The sequence below is a fragment of the Monodelphis domestica genome, chromosome 7 (assembly GCF_027887165.1).
Source record: "Monodelphis domestica isolate mMonDom1 chromosome 7, mMonDom1.pri, whole genome shotgun sequence".
In the NCBI taxonomy this organism is placed as follows: domain Eukaryota; kingdom Metazoa; phylum Chordata; class Mammalia; order Didelphimorphia; family Didelphidae; genus Monodelphis; species Monodelphis domestica.
The window spans coordinates 14,825,919-14,853,098 of NC_077233.1; the positions used below are offsets into that span (position 1 = coordinate 14,825,919).

General features: G+C 39.9%; 1 protein-coding gene across 1 annotated transcript in view; it reads left to right on the forward strand.

Annotated features, from left to right (window-relative positions):
• Positions 1-6,949: 6,949 nt before the first annotated feature.
• AVL9 (AVL9 cell migration associated) overlaps positions 6,950-27,180 on the forward strand; it is a 67,528-nt gene continuing 47,297 nt past the window's right edge. The window contains exon 1 of the mRNA XM_001376402.4: positions 6,950-7,151. Within this exon, the coding sequence (XP_001376439.1) occupies positions 7,062-7,151 (90 nt within the window). The 5' untranslated portion in view covers positions 6,950-7,061. The remainder of the gene's footprint in view (positions 7,152-27,180) is intronic.

Below are 27,180 nucleotides of genomic sequence, written 5' to 3' on the forward strand. Positions count from 1 at the left end.
AGTAATGGCCAATGGTTTCCGACCACTTTCAATGTAAACCTCTCCAATTAGCTTTTGAGGTTCTGAACAATCTGGCCCCAACCTGTTTTCTCCCCCTCATTAGTCGTTACTCCCCATCTTGCACTCTTCAGTACAAATTGGCTTTCTGTTTTTCAAAACAGCCTTTCATCTCCTGTCCCCCTGCATTTCTATTAGCCATTCCCATGCCAAGAATGCACTCCCTCATCATCTCTGCCTCATAGAACTCTTCAGGACTCAACTCAAGCACCACTTCTACCTAACGTCTTCCTTTCCTGCCCCCACACTTGCTAATGCCCTCTTTCTCTACCTCACTTGTATTTGTTCTCTTTATGCCTTTATCAACAGCCTGTAGGAGAATGGGGAGCCAGTCTCTAAACCCGTTTGGCTCAGGTTCAAGTCTCTCTTCTCCTGAGAAAGGCCCTTAACTAAGCTAAATCTAAGCTCTTAGCATCTTCCCTAGACTCGAAATTGGAGAGAAAGTGCCCAAATGCATCAGGGATAGGGGCAAGTTCTTCACTTTATCAATGAAATCCCAAGTCAAGTTGAGAATATGCCTATTTACTTTTCATGTAGCTCTTTCGATACACAAATTTGCACACAGACACAAAAGTGCCTGTATATCTAGATAGGTATAAAGATATAGATATATACGCTCTATTTTGTGTATTCCTGTATATATTTGTATCCTAAGGGCCCACCATAAGATAGAGAACATAGCATTTTCCATAAAATATTGCTGGCTTTCCTTAACAAGATGATGAAAACCAAACTTGTCTCGGAACCCATAGAGTTAAAAAAAATTATCTCTTCTCTGCTAGTCTGTATAATAAGCCACTTACCCAGTCTCTGGCGAAAGTGTCTGCAGATCATTCCTGGATCCTCATTGGCTGAAATTTCTATAGCTAGCAACACTCTTCCTCTAACTCAAAGGGGGACCAAGAGTGTGGGGGTTGGGTGGATAATCATGGAACTTGATTGTCTGTTCTCCACTCTTCCTCTAACTCAAAGGGGGACCAAGAGTGTGGGGGTTGGGTGGACAATCATGGAACTTGATTGTCTGTTCTCCACTCTTCCTCTAACTCAAAGGGGGACCAAGAGTGTGGGGGTTGGGTGGACAATCATAGAACTTGATTGTCTGTTCTCCACTCTTCCTCTAACTCAAAGGGGGACCAAGAGTAGGGGGATGGACAATCATGGAGCTTCCTTGTCTATTCTAGCCCCCTCATCACCCTTATCCCAGCTGTGGCAACAAAGAATTTACCAAAGACTCCCATAGAGATTTCGCCTTTGTGCTATAATTCTGCCATTTCCTCACCTCACAGGTACAAGCCTAGTTTTTCAGAATCCTCCTTCAGGAGCTCAGGCCCCATTCCCCATCCCCCCATGCACACACCCAATCCACCAGGTAGGTTAAAAAATTCACATAACTTTGACTGTTCCATCCACAATACTAGGAAGTACATAACTAGAGTTTATAAGGTTGGGAAATGGGTTGGGGGGGAAAATTACCTGGTCTTTGCTACTAAAGATTTTGGCATACATGTGAAATATACAAGATCAGGGGGTCTTAACCTGAGCCCTTTGGATAGATTTCAGGGGTTCGCAGGGGGGTGATCTGTAAAATCAGATGGGAAGAAATAGGATATCTTTATTTTAGCATCATCTTCAGTTATCTTTTAAGCATTCTTCTGAGATGGGGTCCCTAAACTTCCCTGAATGGCCAAGGGTGCCATGACTCAAAACAAGTTGAGAATACCTGCACAGATCTAAGTCTTGATGCTATAAAGTTGAAATAAGACTTAGCCAGTTGCCCTCTAAGTGCTTCCAGACGAATGGAGGAAGGGTATAAAAATCATGCACCCAAATAATTTTGATCCAAGGTGTGATATGTTCAGTGTAAAGAAAAGATCTGGACAAAGTCCTGGGAGAAATCTGAAGACTGACAGATGACTCTTCTGAAATGAATAGCCAAAAGAGGATGGGGACTCATGGTAGAGAGTATAAAGGATACACACCAAAGCAACTACTCTCCATAGGTAGATTTAGTTGACATCTCCATAGATTCAAGGCTTGGCTCTTATGTTTTCTGTTGTAATCTTTGTAATTCTCCCCCACCCAGCATGATTGTTAGTACTTAGTAAGCCCTTAATCATTGCTTACTCTATTAGTCAATTAACAAGCATTAATTAGGGACCTACTCTATGCCAGGCAGTGTTGGTGACAGAAAAAGGCAAAAGGACTGTTCCTTCTCTCAATGAGTTCTCAGGCCAATGGAGGAGACAACAAGCAAACAAAGGAAAGAAAGACAGGATAAATTAGAGAGAATTTCAAAGGGAACAGAGTAGCACTTAGTAAATGTTTGTTGATTTTATTGATTGAAATTTAATTGGGATTAGCACCAGGTTATTATTAAAATCCCCTTCCTCAAAATTAATCCTGATATTTATTTTCAGAAATATTGACTCCTAAAACCCTGCTGTATAATCATTAATAAATATATTACTTTGATCTCTCATTGTGGCCTGAGGAGGATCCTAGTTTGCTTTTTTGTATTTATTCATTCATTCTTCCATTTCTTTCTTTCTCCTGCATTTAGCATCAGTCTGCCTCCATTTCCCTTTTCCCCATTAAATAATTTTAAAAATAAATTTAAAATCCCCACAATAAATATACACATATCAGAAAAACAAATTCCCACATTGACCATTTCTAATAATATGGCTCATTCTGCATCTTAAGTCCATTTCCTCCTCCACAAAATTGGGCATTCTGCTTTATCCCCAGGGCCTCTAGCATCAAGGTTTCAAAGGACAATGATTGGAGTTCTAAGTTTTTAACTCTTTTAGAGTTGTCAGTTAGCTAGACAATAAATTTTTATTGACCTCCTACTAAGGCACTGGGCTTAGTCCTGGGGGTACAAAGAAAGAAAAAAAATCTCTACCCTTAAAGAGCTCCCAAGTCTTATTGGGGAGAAAGCATGCAAATAGTTATGAGTGTGTGTGTGTGTGTGTGTGTGTGTGTGTGTGTGTGTGTGTGTACAAGATAGCTTAGAGATAATCAGAGGGAAGGCTTTTCCTCCTGAATCTTTAAAGGGAGATCAGGAAAGGCTTCCTTTAGGAGATGGAATTTTAGTTGGGAATTGAAGAAACCAAGAAAGTCAGGAGGGAGAGGATTACAGTAAACATAGAGACACATAGAGAGCCTAGAACTGAGGGATGGGATCTCTCACTTGAGAAGCAGCAAGGCAAGTGTCACTGGATTGTAGTCTACATAGGGGAAATAGAGTGAAAGATGTGAGAAGGCTAGAAAGGTTTGAGGGTCGAGGGAGACAAGGCTAAGTTGTAAAAGACTTTGTAAGCCAAGCAAAGGATATCATTTTGGATCCTGGAGGTGATAGTCACTGAAGTTTTTTTAAGAATGGAGGTGACAAGGTCTAATTTCCCAAATTTGTAAAGAACTAAGTCAAATTTATAAGAATACAAGCCATTCCCCAATTGCCAAATGGTCAAAGGATATGAACAAGCAATTTTCAGATGAAGAAATCAAAGCCATCAATAATCATAGGAAAAAATGTTCTAAATCACTCTCAATTAGAGAAATGTAAATTAAAGCAACACTAAGGTACCACCTCACACCTATCAGATTGGCCAATATGGCAGCAAAGGAAAGTGGTAGATGTTGGAAGGGACGTGGCAAAATTGGGACACTAAGTCATTGTCAGTAGTTGCAAACTGATCCAACCATTTTGGAGGGCAATTGGAACTATACCCAAAGAGCTATAAAACTGTGCATTCTCTTTGAACCAGGTCTGTATCCCAAAGAAATAATAAAAAGAGGAAAGGGTCTACTTATACAAAAATATTTATAGTTGCTCTTTTTGTGGTGGCAAAGGATTGGAAATTGAGGGTATGTTTATCCATTGGGGAATGGCTGGACAAATTGGGGTACATGTTGGTAATGGAATACTATTGTGCTATAAGAAATGATAAGCAAAACTATTTCAGAAAAAGCTGGAAAGACCTGCGGGAACTGATGCAGAACAAAATAAGCAGACCTGGGGAAACATTGTACACAGCCACAGCAATATTGGATGATGATTATCTGTGAAAGTGAAAACTTGGCTATTCTCAGCCATGCACCGATCAGGGACAATCCTGAAAGACTATGATGGGGCATGCTATCCACTCCAGAGACAGAACTGTTGGAGTCCTCTTTCCCATCGGTGTATCTTTGGTTTTATTTTGGGATTTTGGTTATGTATGAGCATAGTCTTACAACAATAACCAATATGGAAGTAGATTTTGCATGGCCATTTAAAAAATGAAATAAAAAGAATGTGATCTAAAAGGGGGTGACAACAAGCATACAACTCTGAACAAACAAACCAATACCCTATAAGTAGGAAATAACTAAAAGGCAGACGGCAGTAGAATTAAGAGGGGTTGGGAAAGACTTCTTGTAAAACATGAGATTTTAGTTGGGACATAAAAGAAGCCAGGAAAAAGTAAAGAGGAGAGAGCATCCCTGTCATAGTGAAGATGGGCTTATATTCCAGAAATTGTCAAAGAAACTTTCTTTGACTTAACAAAACTAGTAGAATATAATGACTTCCACAGGACATAAAAGAACTTGAAATGTCACCTGCCTAGACAAGCTACCCAACAACAGGAAGGAATGAAAGCAAGCTGAGTGTAGAAATCACCTACTAAAAACCAATCAGGATCACAGTAAGCCTGTCAAGGACAAGAGACATCTGAAGAAAGTGGAATATCACACATACAAAATGAAATATTGAACCATGGAGTTAGAAAAATGTTGTTCACAGAATTATTGGTGGTATTTTCTTTTGTCCTAGACATGTAATTTCATCCATCTATGCAATTCCTTAAGTGAAAATTTACTTCACTAAAGGAGATTGGTCTATAAGTATTAGTTTTAAGAGAGTTGTGTGGTGTCAATTCCACAAATGTTTCTTAAGTGTCCACTATGTACAGAGCTGGGAAAACTAATATAAAAATTAAGCAATCCCTTTCTGAAAAGTCTTCTATTCTACTGGGTAAAGAAAGAGTTGAAAACCAGGTTTTCCTGACCTCAAAGCCATTTATCAATTTACCAAGCCATGCAGTCTTTCTTCAGAGTAATAAGAAAACTAGAAATAAGAACAAGGACTTTTCTGTCTAATCATAATGGAAAAAATTAATGGAATAATAGAAGGAAATAAAGGTTTATTCCGTGTCAGTCAAATACTAGATTCTTGAAATGATTTGTAATCCTTGTTAAACATATTTAATCACTTAAACCTTTGAAGGAAAAAGTGGTAATCAAGACAACTATTCACTTCTCAATAGTTGGCATCGCTAACTGCTTTTAATGTCAGGTTGGAGCTATCTTGACTAATTTCCTGTTTGTTAGGATGGAGCCTATTTCATTTTTTTCTGATGATATTTGTTTTTTGGCATGATCAGTGCTTTCTGATTCTCTTGTGGAAACATGCCATTAATCATGAAGCTTCTGGATGGATAGACCTTTCATTCTGTCCTTTTGGAAGCCTGAGCCCTACTTTCCAGTATCTCCTTCACTTTCATCTCTTGTGCCCATCCGCAGGAGCAATATGTTCAATAAATCTGCAGTGAAGTCACTGATTATTAAAAATGTTTATTTCGCATAGAGCATTGTCTTAGATAGCTTCAACCTCCCAAATGGGCAGATAGCTCAAAGTGGTCTTTTTGTCCTTGGGTTGGTTCATCAGGAGCTGAAGATGAAAGGAGCCCATTGTCTTCATGTTGCCTTGAGGTTCAAGAACAATTCTCCCTTACCTCCCTGGCCTCTTCAAGGAGAACTTGGGAACAACCCTTCCAAGATTAAACTGGTTTTTGTTTTCTAGCCTGGTTTATGACTTGTAAAGCAATGGCCAAGTTTGTGTACCCCCAGACACATATTTCACATGTAAGAGCTTCATGTTTATCGTTGGCCTCCAAGCAGATTCTTAGCACCCTCTGCTCCCATTCCATCCTCGAGCCACCAGATGAAGGGAAGGGAGTCATTTCCGATAATGGCTGCTTGTGCTAAGAGCTTTACGAATATCTCATTTGATGACCAATATGGAAGATGTTTTGCATGGTCAGACATGTATATCCCAGATCAAATTGCTTACCAGCTCTAGGAGGGAGACAATTTGGATCTTGTAATTTCAGGAAATGTATATTGAAAATTGTTATTACATGTAATTGGGAAAATAAGATATTAAATCTCATTTGGTCCTCACAACTCCTCTAGGAGATGGCTGTGATCGTTAACCCCATTTGGGAAACTGAGGCAGAGAGGTTGGATTTCAAATCAGATCTTCCTGAGTCCAGGGCCAGCCAGCTATCCAGCAGCCCACTTGCCCCCAGACAACCTTCTCCTTGATGGATAGCCAGAGCCCCAAAGGAGGGAAATGATAGCAGCTACCTTCCAGGGCTGGGGGAACAAATGTTACTTAAGTAATGGTGGCACGGACACTTAGCTGGGGACTGGCTGGCCTCAGTTTCCTCATCTACAAAATGAGCTGGAGAAGGAAATGGTGAAGTACTCGAGGATCTCTGCCAAGATTGCCCCAAATGGGGTCACGACCGGACAACGAATTAGTAGCATTATTGCTTTTGGTGACTACTTGCCCAAGGCCACCCAGTTAGGAAGCAATAGAGCTGAGATCTGAACCCAGGTCTTGGGGCTCCAGAGAAACAGGAGGAGGCCCCACCCCTCCCTGAGCGTCTCCCAAGGCCAGGTCTCCCTGGCAACAGAGGCCACACCCCCGGCTCCTAGCCGAACGCCTCTGCTCCAGGGCGGCGCCCCCGCATCTGGCCATGCCCCTTTCCTAAGGCCACGCCCCTAGGCCGCCCCGGCGGCGGGGGCTGGGCCGGGCGGGGCGGGGCGGGGCCGGGTGGGGCGGGATCAGGTGACGCGAAGGCGGAAGCAGAGAGGCGGCGGCGGCGGCGACGGCGGCAGCGGCGGGTGGGCCTAACGGGGGCTGCCTCGGCGTCCCCGGTGGTCCGTGAGCCATGGAGAAGGCCGGGGGGCGCGGCGGCGGCCCGCGAGGGCCCGTGCTGCACATCGTGGTGGTGGGCTTCCACCACAAGAAGGGCTGCCAGGTGAGCGGGGGAGGGGCGTGGGGAAGGGGCGCAGCCCCCCACGTGGGCAGCCCCACGTGTCTCCCCGTCCCTCCTCTCGTCCGTCCCCTCTGGCCCCCGAGTCTCCCCTCAGCCCCTCGGCTTCCGCTCACTTCCTCCTCCGCATCTATTAAGCGCCTTCTGTGTGCACCGGCGCAGACTCCTTGCGGCAGACCCAGTGGGGGGCCGGGAGGAGGGCGTCCCCCGAAGGGGACAAGGAGGCTGGCGAGCTGGGCCCTCCGCAACCCTAGCGTGACCCATGCACAAAGCAGAGACCACAGGCCTCCCAGGAAGCTGGTTAGACCGAGAGCGCACCGTGACCCCTCATCCAATGCGGGGTCCCTCCGAGCTTTGCAGCTCTATCACTTCATAGCCGTCGATTTCACTTCTGCAGTTAGATGACTGAGTTTGGGCCCAGTGGCCCCCATCAGATGCGGGGCTTGGTCTCCGAGGCCTCATCTAGGGGTAAAGCCAACTGAGAGGGCAGACTGGAAAGCTTCTAGAACTGTGTCAGGTAGGCAGCGTCAGCTTTCCGGCTTAAGGCAGAAAAGGTGTAAGGGCCAGATCACAGGGGGTTAGGTGACTTAAACACCCAGCTAGGAAGTGGCTTTAGATTTGAACCGAAGACCTCCCCTCTCTAAGCCTGACTCTCAACCCTCAACCCGCCAGCTGCCCCCCACCTTTAAACCCTATGCCTCCAGCCTCCAAGCCTGCCTCTCAAGCCACTGAGCCACCTAACTGCCCCCCCCACCTTTTTTTAAACCCTTATCTTCCATCTTAGAATCAATACTGGGTATTGGTTCTAAGATCGAAGAGTGGTAAGGGCCGGGCAATGAGAGTTAAGTGACTTGCCCAGGGTCACACAGCTAGGAAGTGTCTGAGTCTAGATTTGACCATATCAGATTTCTTAATGAGGCATACCCTAGGGCCCTGGAGGTAGGATCCCTAAATTTCACTGGTTTTATGCTCTTATCTGGAGCCTCTCACTGTGGCTGAACAGCTATGTGGGACTTCAGTTGTTGCTGCTTAGGCTTAACATTGTTGGTTTCTTTGGTCCTGTTGAATGTATGTTGACATTAAGGGTGTGTTTCCTTCACAATGATGAGGCATAATAGAAGAATTTTTCTTTTCTATTCTTTGTGGTGTGATTGGCACCATAGATTCTCCAGCATTTTGCACTGTTCTAGTTCAGTTCGAAAGGCTTTTGAGTAGGGGCACTTTGATGTCCTGAAGGCTCTCTCTGTTTTCTAAAGCCAAGATTCACTAGAGTTTGGAGAAGCTCATCACAGGGTTGATTCCAGGAGAGTGAATTTTTTGGTGACTAAATTCTGCCAGACTATCTACTAAATAATCTTCACCTCAGTCTTCCTTGAGGGGGAAAAAGTCTGTCTAAGACAATCACAGGTAATTGAGGCATTGAAGTATATCATTTTCAAATAGGAAAACATTTTTGACTTAATTAGCAATTCTTTATCTCAACAGTGTTTGAGTTGGGAAACCAGTAGAGGAATATCAGAAATTAGATTCTTTATCAAAAGAGATAGAAAGCTAAAGAGTCATAATGTACACTAAATTAAGACTAGGGGAGACTCTCCAACCAGTCTCACTAGTTACCTCCATGAGAAGAAACTTCTTTATCACTCAGCTAACATTATTAACTATCTGCTGTGTTCCTTACATTGTGCTAGGCACAGGGGATACAAGGCAGAAATGAAAGAACAGAAGCTTACAATTCTAGATAGATAGTGAAGCACATTTTGGAAGAATTTTTGTTACCAAAAATCCTCAGTGTTACTAGATTGAGGCCTGGATATAGAGATGACTTATTTTAGCTCCATCAGAGGCTAAGTGAACTATCCAAGGTCACAAGGTAGTAATAATTGACACTGCTCTTTCAGCTTGCAAAAAACCTTTATAAATTTATCCTTGTTTAAACCTCACTGGTACTTTTCTCCCCATTTCACTGATAAGGAAATTGAAGGTTCATCAGTACACCAAGTCAGAAGTATGATTTGAACCCAAGCCTCTCCTAGTTGCAAGTCCAGCTTGTTCTATACTCCAAGACACCTTGGGTATTAAGTAGAGGAGCTAACAAATGGATTAACAATCATTTGAGTACAAATAGCTAGCTGGCATCTCATCTGGGTCCTTTTAAGTAAAAAGTATATGGGCTATTATGAAGGAAGTGGCAGCATAATATCAATGGGCTTTTTTTTATTTTTTTAATTAAACCCTTACCTTCCATCTTGGAATCAATACCTTGTTTTGGGTAAGAGCTAGGCAATGAGAGTTAAGTGACTTGCCCAGGGTCACACAGCTGGGAAGTGTCTAAGGTCATATTTGAACCTAGGACCTCCCGTCTCTAGACCTGACTCTTAATCCACTGAGCCACCCACCTGCCCCCTATCCATGGATTTTGAGAATAGCACCAAGGGCCCAAATAGGGACTAAGATTTGGAGGGAAGACAGTCAGGAAGGCAGCTTGGTAGATAGAAAGCAAAGCAAACCAGCCAATGGGAGAAGCCATGGTTTTTGTATTAGAAGACTTAGGCTTGAATCTTTCTCTGCCTGACTCCTCACACTTTGGGGCAGGTCACTTTCCTTTCTGGAGGATCCCCTACCCAAAGAAGGTGAACCAAATGGCCCCAAAGATACCTTCCAGGCAATAATAGCCAGGGAGCTTATAGAAAACAACTGGGGATTTACATTAGAGACCAGCTTTTCAGACCTTGAGCTTTCTAATAATATAGTCTGTAATAATATCTTTATTATAAGCTTAATAACTATCAACAGGAACCAGTAATCCCATAAATACACAAAAACTGGAATCTTTCAAAGTAATAACCACTCACTAACATTTTAGCAAAGTTAGAATTAAACAGCAAAGAATACCTTTGCTGCATCCCCTTACAAATCTGACTGAAACTGGAAGTTCCATTACCTTTAGCTGTGTGTGTGTGTGTGTGTGTGTGTGTGTGTGTGTTGTGGGGGTGCTGTGTATGTGTTTATGGTGTATATATGGTAGAGAGAGAGGGGGTATGTGTATATGATCTAGGTTGGGGTAGGGATATTATCTGCTCTGATTCTGCTAATCTCTTTTCAGCAAGAAAAGAACTACCATTGTAGGCTCAATGCTGTTTTTGTGTCCATTTATAACCCAGCCCTCTCATTTGACAGAAGAAGAAACTGAGACTTAGATTATAGGATCTTAGATCTAGACCTAGAAAGGACCTTAAGGCCTTTCAGTCCATCTCCCTCATTTGACAGGGATAAACATACTGTTGGGAGTTAGCTCCTGTTGAAAGAAGCCTTAGACTACTTCTGTGCTCCTCTACTGTGTTTTGATGAGATGAGTTTTGAACCTGCTCTTTTGGTACAAGTTGAATTGAATTCACCTTTCAGAGAGGACTTTAGAGAAGAAATTCCCATATCATGGTAAGATGGGTGATCTGGCCTTTGCCAGAGGGCTATGGCTATCAGTTATTGCTAACACCTACAGACCTCTGTAGTGGAAAACCACTGGGTTTAGCACCTAGTTAGCAACTTCGCCCAAGCTCTCCCCTAGACTGTCCTTTAGCCTTATGAGCAGCATTTGAAAGAATTTGTTTTCTCCTTTTCCCCATGCACAAAAATTGCTAGTTGCACGTTCTGCCCATCTAAAGGGAAAATGATGCTTTAGTTCGTGTGGGAAGCTCTTAGTATGGAATCTCCCATCAACCAAAAAAGATCACAGTGCATAGATCATTTAGTAGGTAAGCCCTAGAGAGTTCTCTGAAATATATGAGGTTAAGTGAATTATCCAGTTATACAGCTAAGAAGTATCAGAAGCAAGATTTGAACTCGAATAGTCTTCCTGACTTCAAATGCCTCTTGTTATTCTGTGTGACTTCTACAGCCATGTACACAAATACTTAAATACTCCAAAAAGGTAATTTCCTTCCCATGCTGCCAGTTGCAAATCCCTCCGCAGAGATTAGTAGATGGTCTTTATGAGTTGGTAAAGCTGAAAAAACCTATCACTCTGTGGCCAACATGGTGATGAATTTTTTCAAACATGGCAAGCAGGTCTTTGGCCAACAGATGCAAAACCTTTCCCTAGGCCATTTCTGGAACCTTCCTCTCTGGCCAGCTGCTGGCATGTAGTTCTCACCTCAATGAATCACTGGGCTGGGGCATCACTGGATGTTATCATGTCATAGCACCCTTGAGTACTATCCTTCTGAGTTAGACAAAGAACCCAGACTCCTGGGAACTTGGACTCCTGGTGCTGTTCAGCCTCTCTGAATTAGACAGATCTAGAGTTGGGGTACCAAGATAAGGATCATTGGAGGAAGAGGAGGAGAATTGGTTCTGGTGCTGGCTTTTCTACCAGGCAAGGCTTAGATATAACCTGGAAGGTTTCCTCCAGTAGAGCTACTTGAAGTCAAAACTGGGTTTGTTCAATAATATTTGTATCCAAAGAATATTAGAGCTAGAAAGATAACTGCCCAACCCCTTCATGTTATAGATGAGGCAACAGACCTGGAAAGGGTAAAGTCAGAGCTGGGGTTCCTGGCAATTTTAGAGGGAACTAGTAGCAACGTTGGGACTAGAAGCCGGGTTTCTTGGTCCCCAGCCCAGTGTGTGTTGCCTTTCTTGCCTTCCTCAGTACCTGGTCAGTGCCTAAACTGTAAAATTCATATAGCACTTTGTGCAAGCACACTCCTCATCTGTAGACTGAAGATAATAATATGTACACTTAATGCCTCATACCAGAAAAAGAAACAGGCAGAAAAGATTTGGCTACTGCTGGAATTCAAACAGCCTCAGGGGCCACTTCCAGTTCTCCCAGCAAGCATTTGGCTAATATTTGTCAAATGAATAACCGTCAGAGTTTTGCTGCCCATGATGCCACTGCTCAGAATGATAGGGAGACCATGTGGGTCTTGGGTGGCCTCAGATGGATGCAGTGGCTCACCCCCAGGGTTGTTGGGGGACAGTATCAGTAACTACATTTGGCCTTACTGTGGCAGGAAAAAGAAGGAAGAATCACTTGCATGAGTTTGCAAATCAACCTTAGAGTGTGTGGTATGAGTGGCTGGTCAGGATCCATTGAATCCTAATTCAATGCAGTGTGGATGGTGGCTTGGAAAGTTATAGAATTTCATTATCAGTGCCTTCTGTTGGCTTTCCAAGGGACCCAAAAATGTTTCACAGCTGTAGTTGGCAGAGGAAATACCTTTTTCCATAACTACTTCCATAATCATAGTTTAATTATTAACCAGAACCTTACCGGTTCTCCAAACAATTTTCATAAGTGCCATATAGGATACTATTAAGTTGGAAGTGTATTCTTTGTGGGTAATTCTGTGTATCTCACACCTGGCTTTTCAAAACTAAAATTGAGAGCTAGGGTTAGATCAGGCAGTAACCTAAAAGTGTCCTTGGAAAACCTGCAGTTTTGTCATCCTATGGCATTATTCAACTGAGTGGAACCCAAGGCTAGAGGATCTCCAGAGTGGAGGAGTTCTGAGGTGCAGAATATTGAAGGACAGTAAATACGAAATTGGAAATCAGGAGAGAGGAAGGTAGATACTTAGCTCTGAGAGTCATTCAAATAGAAATAAGGATGAAATCCTCATGGGAGCTGATGAGCTCAACAAGAGAAAGAGGAGAATAAGAAAAAAACTCAGGGCAGAACTTGGAGAGGCACTCAGTGTTGGGGCTAGAAACAGACAATGGTCCAACAAAGAAGCCTGAGAAGGTGGAGTAAGAGGCCAACCCCCAAGAGCATTATCCCCCAAAAACGAGGGAAAAGAAAGCAATCGTGTCCGATGCTGCAGAGGTCAGGAAGAGCACTGGAAAAAAGACCTTTTGGACATGGTGATCAAGAAGTCATTGGTGACCTTGGACAGAAGAGTTGTTCAGTTTAGAGAGAAAAGTTCTGAAGCCTGTTTTCAGAGGTTTCAGATGTGAGCAAATGGAGATGAAGTGGAAGGAGGGAATATCGGCAGCCTTTTCCCAAGAGTTTGTCTGAGAAAACAAAGAGAGGTAAAGGATAATAGGGGGAAGGAGAGCCTTGGACATGCCCTCAACGTATGGTTCTTCTTTGGGCATGATGGCAGGCCACCAGCTATGCTTTTGCTTCTTAGGCATAAATTAGAAGACCATTTCCTGTTCTACTCTAAATTATAACTGACTCAAGTAGAAGAGCTTTTAAAACTTGCAAAACACTTTATAGATTATCTTGTTTGAACCTCACAACCACCCCCTTGAGATAACAGATATTGTTACCAACTTTGTACAGATGATGAACTGGAAACTGAGAGGTTTAAGTGACTAGACTGGCCCCTGATCACACAAGTGTTGGGAGGGAGAACAGAACTCTTCTCCCAGTCCATCAATCTTTCCACTCTACTATCCTGCTTCTGGAATATAATCATCTTGATTTAGTCAGTCATATTGATAATTTGACCTCACCCTAGACACACACACACACACACAATTTATTGCTTAAAAATAACAAGAATGGTTTAATTATCTGACTGAACTACAATTTCTTAACTTAAAATATTAAGAGATTCAGATCTATGAAGGATTTGTATATCTGCTTAATGGGGAGATAAAAGAAATTGTTCAAAACAAATGTTAGGAAAAGGCCTATGATCTTATAGTCACCTTCCTTATGCCTTAACTCCCTGTCCCATTTACTTTGAATTTATTATTATTCAACAAGCACCCAAACAAGCAAACCCTTCAACAAAGTATTATTGACAAAAATGTAAAATCATGAATAGAACAGATGTGGAGAGAGTTAGAAGAGTCTTTATAGCTGAATAGCTCATAGACATCTTAAAAACCGTCCACTCTGCCTTATTTCCCAATTACTGTGAAGGTACCACTATCCTGCTAGGCACCTAGACTCGGAGTCTAGATATTGGTCACCCTTCACTGCTCCCTCTCTTACTCCCCATATCTGATCAATTGGTTGCCAGATACTGTTTGTCTTTTTCAGCATCTCCCTTATATAAGCCCTGCCCCTACTCAGCTGTCAAATTGATCTTCTGAAAACAAAAGTCTGATGATGTTACTTTCCCATTTAGGAAACTCCAGTAGTTCCCCATTACCTCTAGGATCAAGTAGAAAACTGTGCTTAGCCCTTAAAGCCCTTCCCTATTCTGACCCCTTCCTACCTTCCCAGGCTTCTTACATCATATTCTTCCCTCATTCTCTTCAATCCATTGATGCAGATCTCCTCAGTGTTCCTTCGTCCCTTCTTCCAGTTCTAGACATTTGCTTTGGCTTTCCCCTGAGAAGCCTGAAAGGCTCTCTTTTCCTCCCTACCTCCTGGCTTCCTTGGCTTTCTTCAAGTCCCAGCTCAAATTTCATCTTCTGTAAGAAGCTCCTAACTACCACCCTTCCCCCAACCCCCACCCTAGTGTTAGTGCTTCCTTAGATTAGCTCCCATTTATCCCATATGTATCTTGTTTATGCATCATGTTTGCAAGGGTCTCCCCCTTCGACTGGGAGCTCCCTGAAGGCAGGGACTGCTTTTGCCTTCTTTGAGTCATCAGTGTGTAAAAGCACAGTGCTCAGAGCAAAGTAGGTTCTTAAGAAATATATTGGCTTGGCTTGACTTGAAAATCTCGGAAGTGACTTTCTCAGGATCCCACAGCTAGTAAGTGCCTGAGGTAGGATTAGAACCCTGGTCTTCCTGACTCCAGGTCCAGAACTCTCTACTTCTCATTGTTGTTACCAAAAACAGACATGCCTTTTTCCCTATGATAGTTTAGTGTGAAAACTGATGTGCTGCAACTCCTGCCTTTCCTTGACCACTTGGCATCCAGCCAGCCCTTTTAACGCATGATGGCCTCTCAGTCTCACATATCAGTTTATTCTGAAGTTCTCTAGTCACTGGACAAGCACTTCCTGCTGTTGGTTCTGAAGAGCATTGTTCCCCGGGCATTATGAACAAGTCTTTGTTTATTTTTCTGGAGCAGCTCCTGGGTTCTAGGCCAGTAGTGGAAGCTTTGGGTCACTTTTCCTATTTAATTCCAAAGGAGTTCTGAAATGGCCAAACCATCCTTCGCTTTGCTAGCCTCTCCTGGTTATTTTAATTGTTGTTCACTTTCTAAAAATATAGTTTTATTTATTTTGTTAAATATTTTCTATTTACAAATAAACATTTTTTGACTTTTTAAAAAATTTTTGAGTTCCAAATTCTTCCCTCCTGCCCCTCCCCACTCCTTGAGAAGGTAAGCAATTTTTTTTTATCAGTTATATATACATATATATGCATATATATGTATGAAGTCATACAAAACATTTTCATATTAGTCACATTGCAGAAAAGAACACGGACAAAAAATAAAACAAGAAAAAAAAACTTTTTAAAAGTTTGCTTTAATTGTCATTTGGTATTCATCAATTCTATCCCCAGAGGTGAATAACATTTTTCATTATGGATTCGTTGGAATTGTCCTAGGTTAGTCATTGTATTGATCAAAATAAGTCTTTCACATTTGATCATCTTTACAATATTGCTATTTCTGTATATCATGTTCTTCTGGTTCTCCTCACTTCACTTAGAATCAGTTCATGTAAGTCTTCCAGGTTTTTCTGAAGCCATTCCCTTGGTCATTCCTTACAACACAGTGATATTCCATCACAGTAATATGCCACAACTTGTTCAGTCATTCCCTAGTTGATGGATATCCCTTCAATTCTTTGTTTGCCACCACAAAAAAAAAATTTTTACTATAAATATTTTTATACAAATAGATCCTTTTCCCTTTTCTTTGATCTCTTTGACATACACTCTTGGTAGTGGTATTGATAGGTCAACAGTTCTTCTCCAGAATGGTTGAACTAGTTCATAACTCCACCAGCAGTGCATTAGTGTCCCAATCCTACATCCCTCTAGCACTTGTCACTTTCCTTTTCTGTTGTTAGCCAACCTGACAGGTGTGAAATGATACCTCAGGGTTGTTTTAATTTGCATTTCTAATCCATAGTAATTTAGAGCACTTTTTCATGTGACTTCGATTTCTTCTGAAAAACTGCCTGTTTACATCCTTTAACGGTCAACTAGGTAATGAGTCTTATTTTTATAAATTTGGCCCAGTTCTCTGTATATTTGAAAAAAGGAGGCCTTTATCAGAGAAACTGTAAAAAAAAAAATTTCACAGTTCCTTCTAATTTTGGCTACATTAGTTTTGTGTGTAAACTTTTTAAGTTCATGTGATCAAAATTATCTATTTTACTTCCCATAATCCTCTCTAGCTCTTTTTGGTTATAAATTCTATCATGCTTTCCTGATATCACTCTTTATGTCTAAATCATTTGTCTATTTTAACCTTATCTTGGTATACCTAGTTTCTGCCAAACTGCTTTCCAGTTTTCCCAGCAATTTTTTCAAATGATGAGTTCTTATCACAAAAGCTTGGATCTTTGGGTTTCTCAAACACTAAGTTTACTAGATTAAGGCAACTGTTCAGTGCTTTGGTTAGAGCATCATGCCTGGAGTCAGGAAGACTCATCTTCCTGAATTCAAAAATGGCCTCAGTCACTAGCTGTGTGTTCCAGGGAAGTCACTTAACCCTGTTGGCCTCAGTTCCTCACTTGTAAAATAAACTAGAAAAGGAAATGGCAAGCCACTCTAATATCTTTGCCAAGAAAACCTTAAATGGGATTGTAAAGAATTAGGTACAACTGAAAACAAATGAATAAAGATTATAGTGATCATTTGCTCCTGTGCACTGTATCCCTAATCTATTCCACTGATCCACTACTTTCTTTCTTAGCCAGTACCAGATTGTTTTGATGATTAACACTGTACAATACAGTTTGAAATCTGGAACTGCTAGGCTGCTTTCCTTCACATTTTTCTCATCAATTCCCTTGATAGTTGACCTTTTGTTCTTCCAGATGGATTTTCTTATTATTTTTTCTGGCTCTGTAAAAGAATTCTTTGTTATTTTGATTAGCATGGCACTGGATAAGTAAATTAACTCGGGTAGAAATGTCATTTTTGTTATATTGGCTCAGCCTACCCATGAGCAATTAATGTTTCTCTGGTTGTTAAGATCTGTATTTGTGTCAAAAGTATTTTGTAATTATGTTTGTATAGTCCCTCGAGTAATCTTGGCAGGTAGACTTCCTGTATTTTATATTTTCTGCAATTATTTTAAATGGAATTTTTCTATCTTTTGCTGCTGGGTTTTATTGGTAGTTTATAAAAATGCTGATAATTTATGTGGGTTTATTTTATATCCTGAAATTTTTGCTAGTTAATTGTTTCAAATAGTTTGGGGTTTTTCCCACTAATCTTCTATTTTATAATCCATACTAGGTAGCAGTTCCAAGACAGAACAGTAAGGACTAGGTATTGGTAGTTAAGTGACTTGCCCAGGGTCACATAGCTAGGAAATACCCAAGGTCAAATTTGAACCCAAGACCTCTGATCTCCAGACCTGGCTCTCTATCCACCGGACCACCTAGCTGCCCCTCAACTAGTTTTCTTAGTTGATTCTCTAGGGTTCTCTAAGAATACCATTATATCATCCAAAAAGAGTGAAAAACAAAAAAAAAAAGTTTTGTCACCTGTTTTTATTCCTTCACTTTCTTTTTCTTGTCTTAATGCTGTGGCTAGCATTTTTAATACAATATTGAATAATAGTGATGATAATGGATATCCTTGCTTCTTCACACCTCATCTTCTTGGGAAGGCATCAAGTTTATCCTCATAATGCTTGATCTTGGTTTTAGAGAGATACTACTTAGGATTTTAAGAAAGGATCCTTTTATCCCTGTGCTTTTTTAACCTTGAATTTGTGGTTTAAATCTCACTTGAATAATCTCCTTGTTAGTGTTGTATTTAAACTTTTTGCATCAATATTCATTAAAGAAATTGGTCTATAGCTTTCTTTCTCTGTTTTCTCTCTTTCTGATTTGGGTATTAAAGCCATATTTGTGTCCCATCAGGAATTTGATAGGTCTCCTTTATTACCTATTTTTTCCAGTAGTTTATTTAGTAATCGGGATTAACTATGCCTCGAATATTTGGTAGAATTCACTTATAAATCCATATGGTCCTGGAGATTTTTTCTTGGGGAGCTCATTTGTGGCTTGTTCCATTTCTTTTTCTAAGATGATAATTTTAAGATTATTTAAGTATTCTTTTTCCTATTCTGTTAATCTTTTGCCTTAGTTACTTCATTTGTAAGCTGAAGATAATAAGAGCACCTACCTCCCAACATTGTTGTGAGGAGAATCCAGTGAGATAGATAATCGTTGTAAAGCACTTAGTCCAGTGTTTGGTCACATAGTAAGTACTTATAAATCTTTCCTTCCTACCTACTTTTATATACAAAATGTAGCTGAAGTCTTTCACCTTTTCTTGGTAAATTTTTTCTTGGTAAATTAAAAAAATTTTAATTTGTATAAGTTAGCATGGTACCTTTCTATGGACACAAGGACCATCGTAGACATTTCTATATTATGAACACATTTTCCCAGGCTTTTACCCTAGAGCAGTGGTTCTCCACCTCTCAATTTGTAGCAATGAGAATCCAGAATGCATATCAGGTATTTACATTCCAAATCATAACTGTAGCAAAATTACAGTTTTGAAGTAGCCACCAAAATCATTTTTTGGTTTGGGGTCACCGCAACATGAGGAACTGTATTTGGGGGGGTCACGGTATTAGAAAGGTTAAGAACCACTGCCCTAGAGGAAGGATATTAGGTCATTTGGTTCCGTTTTGTTGCGATGAAACTGTTTGTGGCAATATTTATTTTTTAGCTTCAAATTATTTTGGTGTGTTGTAAAAGAGGAAGTAATGGGGAATTATAGGAATCAAACATCGTTGATCATTTTTTTTTCCATTTTTATTTGGATCAGCTAGTGAAGGTGACATCCATCTTTTCAGTATTAGTAACTGTTGCAGAAATGTTCATGGATTAGGTTTCAAATAACTTACTAGTTCACACATGAATTTAACAATGATTGTTTGAAGTGATTTTACTCTTGGTTTTGAATCCAGTGATTCAAATTTAACCTAACCCTTTTTTCCTCTGGCAATAATTTTTTTACTATAACCTTTCATTAGATTTGCCTCCCCCTTCTTTAATCTTTTACACCTGCTTAGACGCGTCCTTTGAAATGAGGTGGGGATATATTGCTGTGTGTCTCCAGTCTTGTTCTTGACCCCTCTTTGCAAGCTTTTGGGGCAACCTTCTGAAGGCTCTAATGTTCAGTGAGTTTCAGTTTCACCGAACTCACACTGATGAGGCCACACCTCACTGAGCTACTCAGAGTCCTTTCTTATCAAACCATTCTGGCACCCACTGTCAAAGGAACCACCCCGAAAGGGTCTACCCTAACCAGGCTCATGAGTTTCCTTTATTACCAGTTCATTCCTGCACCCACTACCAAAGGAGTCATTCGGGGACAATACTACAATATTCAAAGAGCTTAACCCAGCACTTAGTGTAGTGCCTGGAACATAGTAGGCACCTAACAGATATTTGTTGACTGGCTGGCCTGCTTTTCCTACCATATGGAAGAGACAAGGCTATTCATTCCCCCTGCAATAGAAAGAATGCAGTCAGTGCTTGGAGATATGTATATATTTGTAGATATGTGTGGATAGCGGATTGACAGATAATTGATGGGTTCTTATTGGCTGCTTTTAGGAGGATGGGGGACCAAAGCAAGGCTATTTGTTTTGGAGACTCAAAACCACTTCTAGCTAGTACATGACCTTGTAAACTTTTTGATGCGATAACTAGGAAGACAAAGATTTGTCATGTTTGTAGACTGCCTTCAAATGGTAACGCTCCCTGGCTCCAGCATTCTCTACAGGAAAAGCATGATTAATAATAAATCTATGATCCTGTGATTCCCAAGGTCAATCCAGCTTTAATGTTATAAGAGTCAGTAATGCTTGGACAATATTCTGATTGTATCGTATGACTTGGAATCATGAAAACCATAATTTCCAAAGAAGTACAGTCATGGGTGACTCAGAGGACAAAGAAGAGACACCGCAGGTGTCTGCATCCTGTCACCCATTACCTGAGGTGATTCGCATACAAGAAGTCTGGGGAAACATTTTTAATGCAGGACTAGAAAAAAATGGGTCATGAACTCAGAACCAGGGACACACATGGACAGCCCAGATCCCCATGTACAGAGGATTTTAAAAGATGGGGGTACTGGGAAAATATGTTATTCTTGACAAGAGCCCCAGGGGCTTCTCAGCTTGGGGTCTGGAAACTTGTCTCATGAAATATTTGGGAAATCATCTTTCGGTATAATTGGTCTTCTTTGTAATCCCCTGTATTTGATTTTTTGCACTTAAAAACTTTATTCTGAGAAGAGATCCATAGTTAGCCCTTTGCCCAAGGGGTCCATTACAAAAGAGACTGAGTAGGCTGGGCCTAGAGAAAGGGCTTCTATAGCACCTCCATGGAGAAGTTATGGAAAGAGAGAAGCATGAGACCCAAGATGAGGAAAGGTATGCCTAATTTACCATTTCCAGATACTGATAGAATCATAACACTGTTACCTATCATCCATTACAGGAACATAATGCTTACACTGGAAAAGACCCTACTATTCCTTCAAATACTGCCCCTACAGACCAACTTCCTATTACCCCAAATTCTCCCATTGGAGCAGTCTTTTTTTTTTTAATTAAATTAATTTAATTAATTAATTTAGAATATTTTTCCATGGTTACATAATTCATGTTCTTTCCCTCCCTTCCTTTCTCTCCTCTCCCGCAGCAATTCCACTGGGTTTTACATGTGTCATTGATCAAGACCTATTTCCATATTACTGATATTTGCACTAGGGTGATCGTTTAGTCTACATCCCAAATCATATCCCCATTGAACCATGCAATCGATCATATGTTTTTCTTCTGTGTTTCTACTCCCACAGTTCTTTCTCTGAGTGTGGATAGCATTCTTTCTCATAAGTCCCTCAGAATTGTCCTGGATCATTGCATTTCGAGCAGGAATTCTTAAACTGGAGTCTCTGAATTTAGAGTTATTTGAAGGTTTATATATATATATTGTTATTGTTGTTGTTGTTGTTGATGATGATGGGAGGCAGCCAAGTAGATTAAGAGCCAGGTCTAGAGAGGGCAGGTCCTAGGGTTAAAATCTAGCCTCAGACACTTCCCATCTGTATGACCCTAGACAAGTCAATTAACCCCCATTGTTTAGTAGCCCTTACTGCTCTTCCGCCTTGGAACCAATACACAGTATTGATTCTAAGTTAGAAAGCAAGGGTTTATTTATTAAAAATATACATTTTGATAACTATATTTCAATACTATTTGGTTTCCATAGTACATTAAGTCTGTATTTTATGCATTTAAAAAAGTGATTGTGAAAAGGTATCAATGGGTTTCCTCAGAATCCCAGAGGTAAAAAATGGTAAGAACCCCTAGATTAGATCATCTTGCCTTTTGTCTCAAGACTTTAATCTCAAATGCTATGAAAGAAGAGAAAGATTTCAAGCCTTCTGGGTGATTTATTCTATAGTGTGAATAAGTTTATAATCACTTTGATTTTTGTAGCATTTTTAAAGTTTCTTTTTCTAAACTTAAACACCAAATAAAATGGGTATTTCCAAATACATAGAACTTTAAAAGATTGTATCTGCAACTATAAATCTCTATTATGTATAATTTCCTTTTCTTTTTATGTCTAGCTTTTAGCCTGTCTAAACACACACTACAGTCCCAATGTAGTCCTTCATAAAGACTTGAGAAGAGTTTTCTAGGCCAAAGACTCAACTCCCCAGCAGTGCTTAATAATTATGAGTAGACCCTGTTCTCACCTCCACTATTATTTAAAATATTATTTGGAGCTTATATTCTGAAATTATTCCTAGTATCTAAAATCTGAAATAATATTTCTGAGACTTTTCTACTGACATCTTTTAGCTATTGCTTTTCAACTTGCATCTTTTTGTTTCTTCCCTTAAAGTTGCCCAAAGTCATAGACTGTGTGGCTATTCTGAATACTAGCTCTTTTTTAAAGATGTAATTAGGTTTTTTCTTTAAAAGAGGTTTTTATATAAGGCCAACCTCTCTCACAGGCAACGTGGACTGCCACCTACACCATCTGGTCTAAGGACTGGGTCTTATAAAACTCACTTGTCCAGAATATTCAGAGCTTTGCTTTTCTCCCCTACCTGGACTGAAATTCCTACCAGTAGGCAACAAAAGGCAGGATCTAAGGAGGATACCCTTTCAAATGTATATTTCCTGGGATTGAAGGAGAACCCCTCTTTGGGACTCTTCCCATATGTACAGCTTATTGATCAGATTTGCTATCATCTTGAAAGAATCTGAGCTAATGAGACACATGATAGACAGTGAAGTCTCAGTGGAAAGAGCAGGACAGCAAGAAAGTCTTGCCCTTAAGGCCCTTTAGAAATGAAAATTATTGTTATTTTTTTCCTTAGAAATGTATATCTTAACTTGAACAAAATAGAAAAGGAAAAAGGAAGATCAAAGAAAGATGATGGGATGATGATGATGAGATGGATACCAAAGAAAACTCGATTTTGCATGTTTTCTCTGCCAAGGACAACGACATTTGGATTGTCAAGGACAGAATAAAAATGGCTAATTGGTTGCTTAAAGTCAAGTTAAGTAAGGACATATTATTAGAGAGCATCGATCTGTCCTTGATGAGTCCAAGTCCCCAGTCCCAGAACACTACATCCTAGAGACTCAAAGTACTGGCCAATCTGACTGCTAACCCTCTGGGATGTTCTTCCAAAGGTCAAGGAGAATGGAAGAGTTGAGAGAAGAAAGGCATCTCCCTAGGTTTTCAGAAAATAAAGATAAGAGTTAGCTATAGGCAGAGGCCAGTGAACTCAATTTCGATTTCCAGAAAAAAATTCAAGGATACTATAAACATATAGAAAAGGAAAATAATGCTTCCCAGTAGCCAGCATCACCTGCCTCATCACAACGGAGATCCCAGGTTATCATTATGACACCAGCCTTGAAAATCACTATTCCTAGAGTATACCTAGGTCTGGGCAAAACATTTCTCCAAGTTTCTCTATTTAAAATAAACTCTCCTATTCTATCACATTGAAGTGGGAAGTGCATTTCATATGTCTGTTCATTTGGGAGAATTGGCCCCATCTGAGATCTACTTTTGTTCCCAAATTTGACCTAAACCAATGGCAGGAAAGCTTCCTCTACTGTCTTGTAATCATGGGGGATAATAATCTATGTCTAAATCTTTCTTATTTATCCATAGCCAATTTGAATTTATAGGATTTCTAATACCACCACCAGGCTTTTTACTTTTTTCTGTTTGCCTTGCTTTTACATATATATATATATATATATATATAATCTTTATTTTCAAATAATCAACTCCATCTGTTTTATCTTCTATCATTTCTTCTGCTTGTTAAGCAGCTGAGAATTTTTCTCCTTCCTACAATTGAAATAGATATATCATTCAAATGACATCCAATTTTCTACTTTTATAAATACTTAAATTATTGATCCATTTGAAATTTATTGTAGTTTTTAATTAATTTAATCTGCCTTTTTTTGCTATGCTGCTATCCAGTTTTCCCACTCTTTACAATTGTATTATTATGGTAGACATTGTTCTCCTGGTTCTAGACACTTACGTCACTTCATACAAATCTCTCCAGTTTTTTCTGAAATCATTACTTCATCATTTCTTATAGTACAATAATATTCCATTCCATTTATATACCATAACTTTTTCAACCACTTCCCAAGCAATGGACAACCCTTTAGTTTTCTAGTTTGTTGCCACTACAAAGAATTACTAGAAATATAATGATGACCCTTTTCATCATTCTTTCATCTTTTTGGAGAATAGGCCTTGTAGACGTATTGCTGAGCCAATGAGTCCAACCTTTTTTTATTGAGAAATTCCTTCCCTAAGGTTCTATGATCTTGGATTTCTGAAAAACTAGTCTAGTTAGAAATTCAGTTTATCCAATCCATGCCCTTGCTCGAAGACTTCTAAGGAGGGAGAAACCTCTACCTCCCAAAGCATTCCATTTTCCATTTCAGGAAGTTTTTCCTCAATTCATTGAACTGAGATTTGTCTCTTTGCAGCTTCCACCTGTTGCTTCTCCAACTCTCCAGAGCTGAACAGAACACACTGAATTCCTCCCCTGTGTGACAGGTTATAATAGAAGTTTGGAACTTACAGAAGGATTGCCTTTAAGAGGCCCAGATTTATTGAGGGCAGATTATACAAGGAAATGGTAGGCATTGTGTGCCACATCACAGTAGGCTATAAAAATGGAATACTCACAGAATAGTGCCCAGTACCTGCAATCAGGATGAGCTAGATTCAGATCCTGGTCCTCACACTTATCTGTGTTTCTGCTTCAGTTTCCCCATCTGTAAAATGGACATGATAATAGCACCTCCCAGGGCTGTTGTGAAGATAACATACACTAATCTTTGCAAAGCATACCATAGAAGTGCTAGCTGTCATTCTTTAGTCCTAGCAAGAGAGAAGTAAACATCAGAAGCTCCCTAATTTTCATAAACTCACAGATGACAAGTTCCTGCACAGACCTCAAAATTTCCTTGAGAACCCATCCATTAAACTGCTCAATTTCCAGAGTTTTACCACAGGCCCTGGGACTGCCCATGATTGCCTGGAAAGAACATTAATCTGTAATCACTTAAGAACATAGAAGTGGGAAAGAATTCTGTAAAACCAATAAACACACTGAGCAAATGTGGTAGAGGTGATGTGAAGTATTCATGCAGCCCCTGCCCCACTGCTGCAGAGAAGACCCTTCAGATACTGTTGCTCAGTTATTTGGACACATTCGATTTTCATAGTTTGTTTTGTTTTTTTTCCTATTTATGTTGTTACCATCATTGTACATGTTGTTTTCCAGGTTTCTTTACTTTGTATCAGGTCATGAAAATCATCTCATGCTTCTCTGTAGTCATTGTCTCTGTTGTCTCTGTAGCATGGTCGTATTCCATGACATTTATATACCATGATTTATTACTCCCAGTTGATGGGCATCAGCTTTGTTTCCAGCTCTTTGCTATCACAAAAAGCGTAGCATAAATATGTTGGTGCCCTCAGAGCTTTCCTTGTCAATGCCTTCCTTGGAGTAGAAGGGTTTAGTTTAGGCACCTTGTTTGCATAATTCTAGGTTGCTGTCCAGAATGGTTGTAATAATTCTCAATTTCACCAACAATTCAATAGTGGGCCCTCTTCTTCACAAGCCTCTTGCATTGACTTCCCCTCTTTTAACTATCTTTGCCAATTTGCTCAGTCTGAAGTAAAACATTAGTGTTATTTTGATTTGCATTTCTCTTATTTTTAGTTATTTAGAGTATTCTTTTATATGGTTATTAATAGAAGACAGTTTGTCCTTTGAAAATTATTTGTGCATACAGTTATCACTTATCTATTGAAGAATTACTTGGGGTTTATCTGTTTCTCTTAATTCTCCATTTATGCCACACTGCTTTCCAATTTCCTTAGCCATTCTTATCATATACTGATTTCTTTCCTAGGTTATTTATGTTTTCAGTTTTATCAAAAACTGAGTTATTGAGTTCCATGATCTCTGATTCTTATCTAGGTTGTTCCATCTGCTTTTTTTTTTAACCAATATTAAATTATTTTAATGATTGATGCTTTTTAATATAGTTTTAGAGCTAACCCTAATTTCCCCTGCATCTCTACCTTTTTTCAGTATTTCCCTTGATATTCTAGGACTTTTGTCCTTCTAAATAAATATGTTATTATTTTATTTAAAACTGAACAGTATCTCTCTGGTAGTTAGATATAGCATTAAATGTATAAATTAGCTTTAATAGTATTTTAATTTGTCTTCATTGGTATGCCTAGCCATGAACAATGACTTTTCCTTCATTTGTTTACATCTTTCTTCATTTCTTTAAGGGATAGTTTGTAATCTAATCTATTCAATTATTGAGTATCCTTTGGTAGATTGACTCCTAAATGTTTTATGCATTTTGTAATTGTTTGGAATGGGCTTATCTTTCTATTATTATAGCTTGGGTTTTATTATATCAAAATACTGCTGATTTTTGTGAATTCCTTTTGCTAAATCTATTGAGAAGATTTTCTGACCCTAGAGACAATAGGAATCCCCTGGGGTTTACTGAGAATGGGCCTGACCGGGGCAGTTCCTAGCTTTAGGGAAATCACTTTGGCACCTGTGTAGAGTAGGAGGACTTAGCGTCTCTTGGAATGTTCCAGTTGAGAGATGATGAGGGTGCGATGAGCTAAGGTGGTATCTGTGTGAGAAGAGAGATGGGATAGATGGACAGAGGCCAGAGATGGTGTAGAAGGAGAGACATGAAAGCATGGCAAGGGGTTAGATGTGTGAAATGACTGAAAATGAGGATGATGGCAAGATGGTAAAGCCAGGTGCTGAGAGGAGAATGTGTGGTGGTGCTTTCTTCTCACTCATTCTACTATGAATCCTCCAGGCAGTAATTGGATTGGGATTGCTTGCCATGTATAGTGTTGGCTTTCCTTATTCATGCACATTCACTCTCTTTCCAATTATCTAATTTTTCCTTTATTTATGTTTGACTTCTGTAATAGTTGTCTCTGTGTAAGTCATATAAGTGTTGTGTCAATCTATGAGGCTAGGACAGCATCTAAGACTTTGATTTGCTTTGTAATCTGTTAACGGCATTTCTCTTTTTATAAGCATCTTCTTGTGAAGGATACATAGAAATACAAATGATTTTGTGTATTCTCTATCAAAATATTTTTGCTGAAGCCATTTATCAGAATTGTAAAATGGAAAAAAGCAGATTTGGAGTCAGAAGAATTGGGTTCAAAATCTGACTGCCCAACTTAATACCTGCATTGCTGTTATTTACAGAGGTTAAATAAACCAGCCTATCATTTACAGCCAATTGTTAGGGTATGGGGGGGTTAAGCTTCTTCATAGGCTTTAGTTATTTCTGAAATTTCTTCTTTTCCCCTA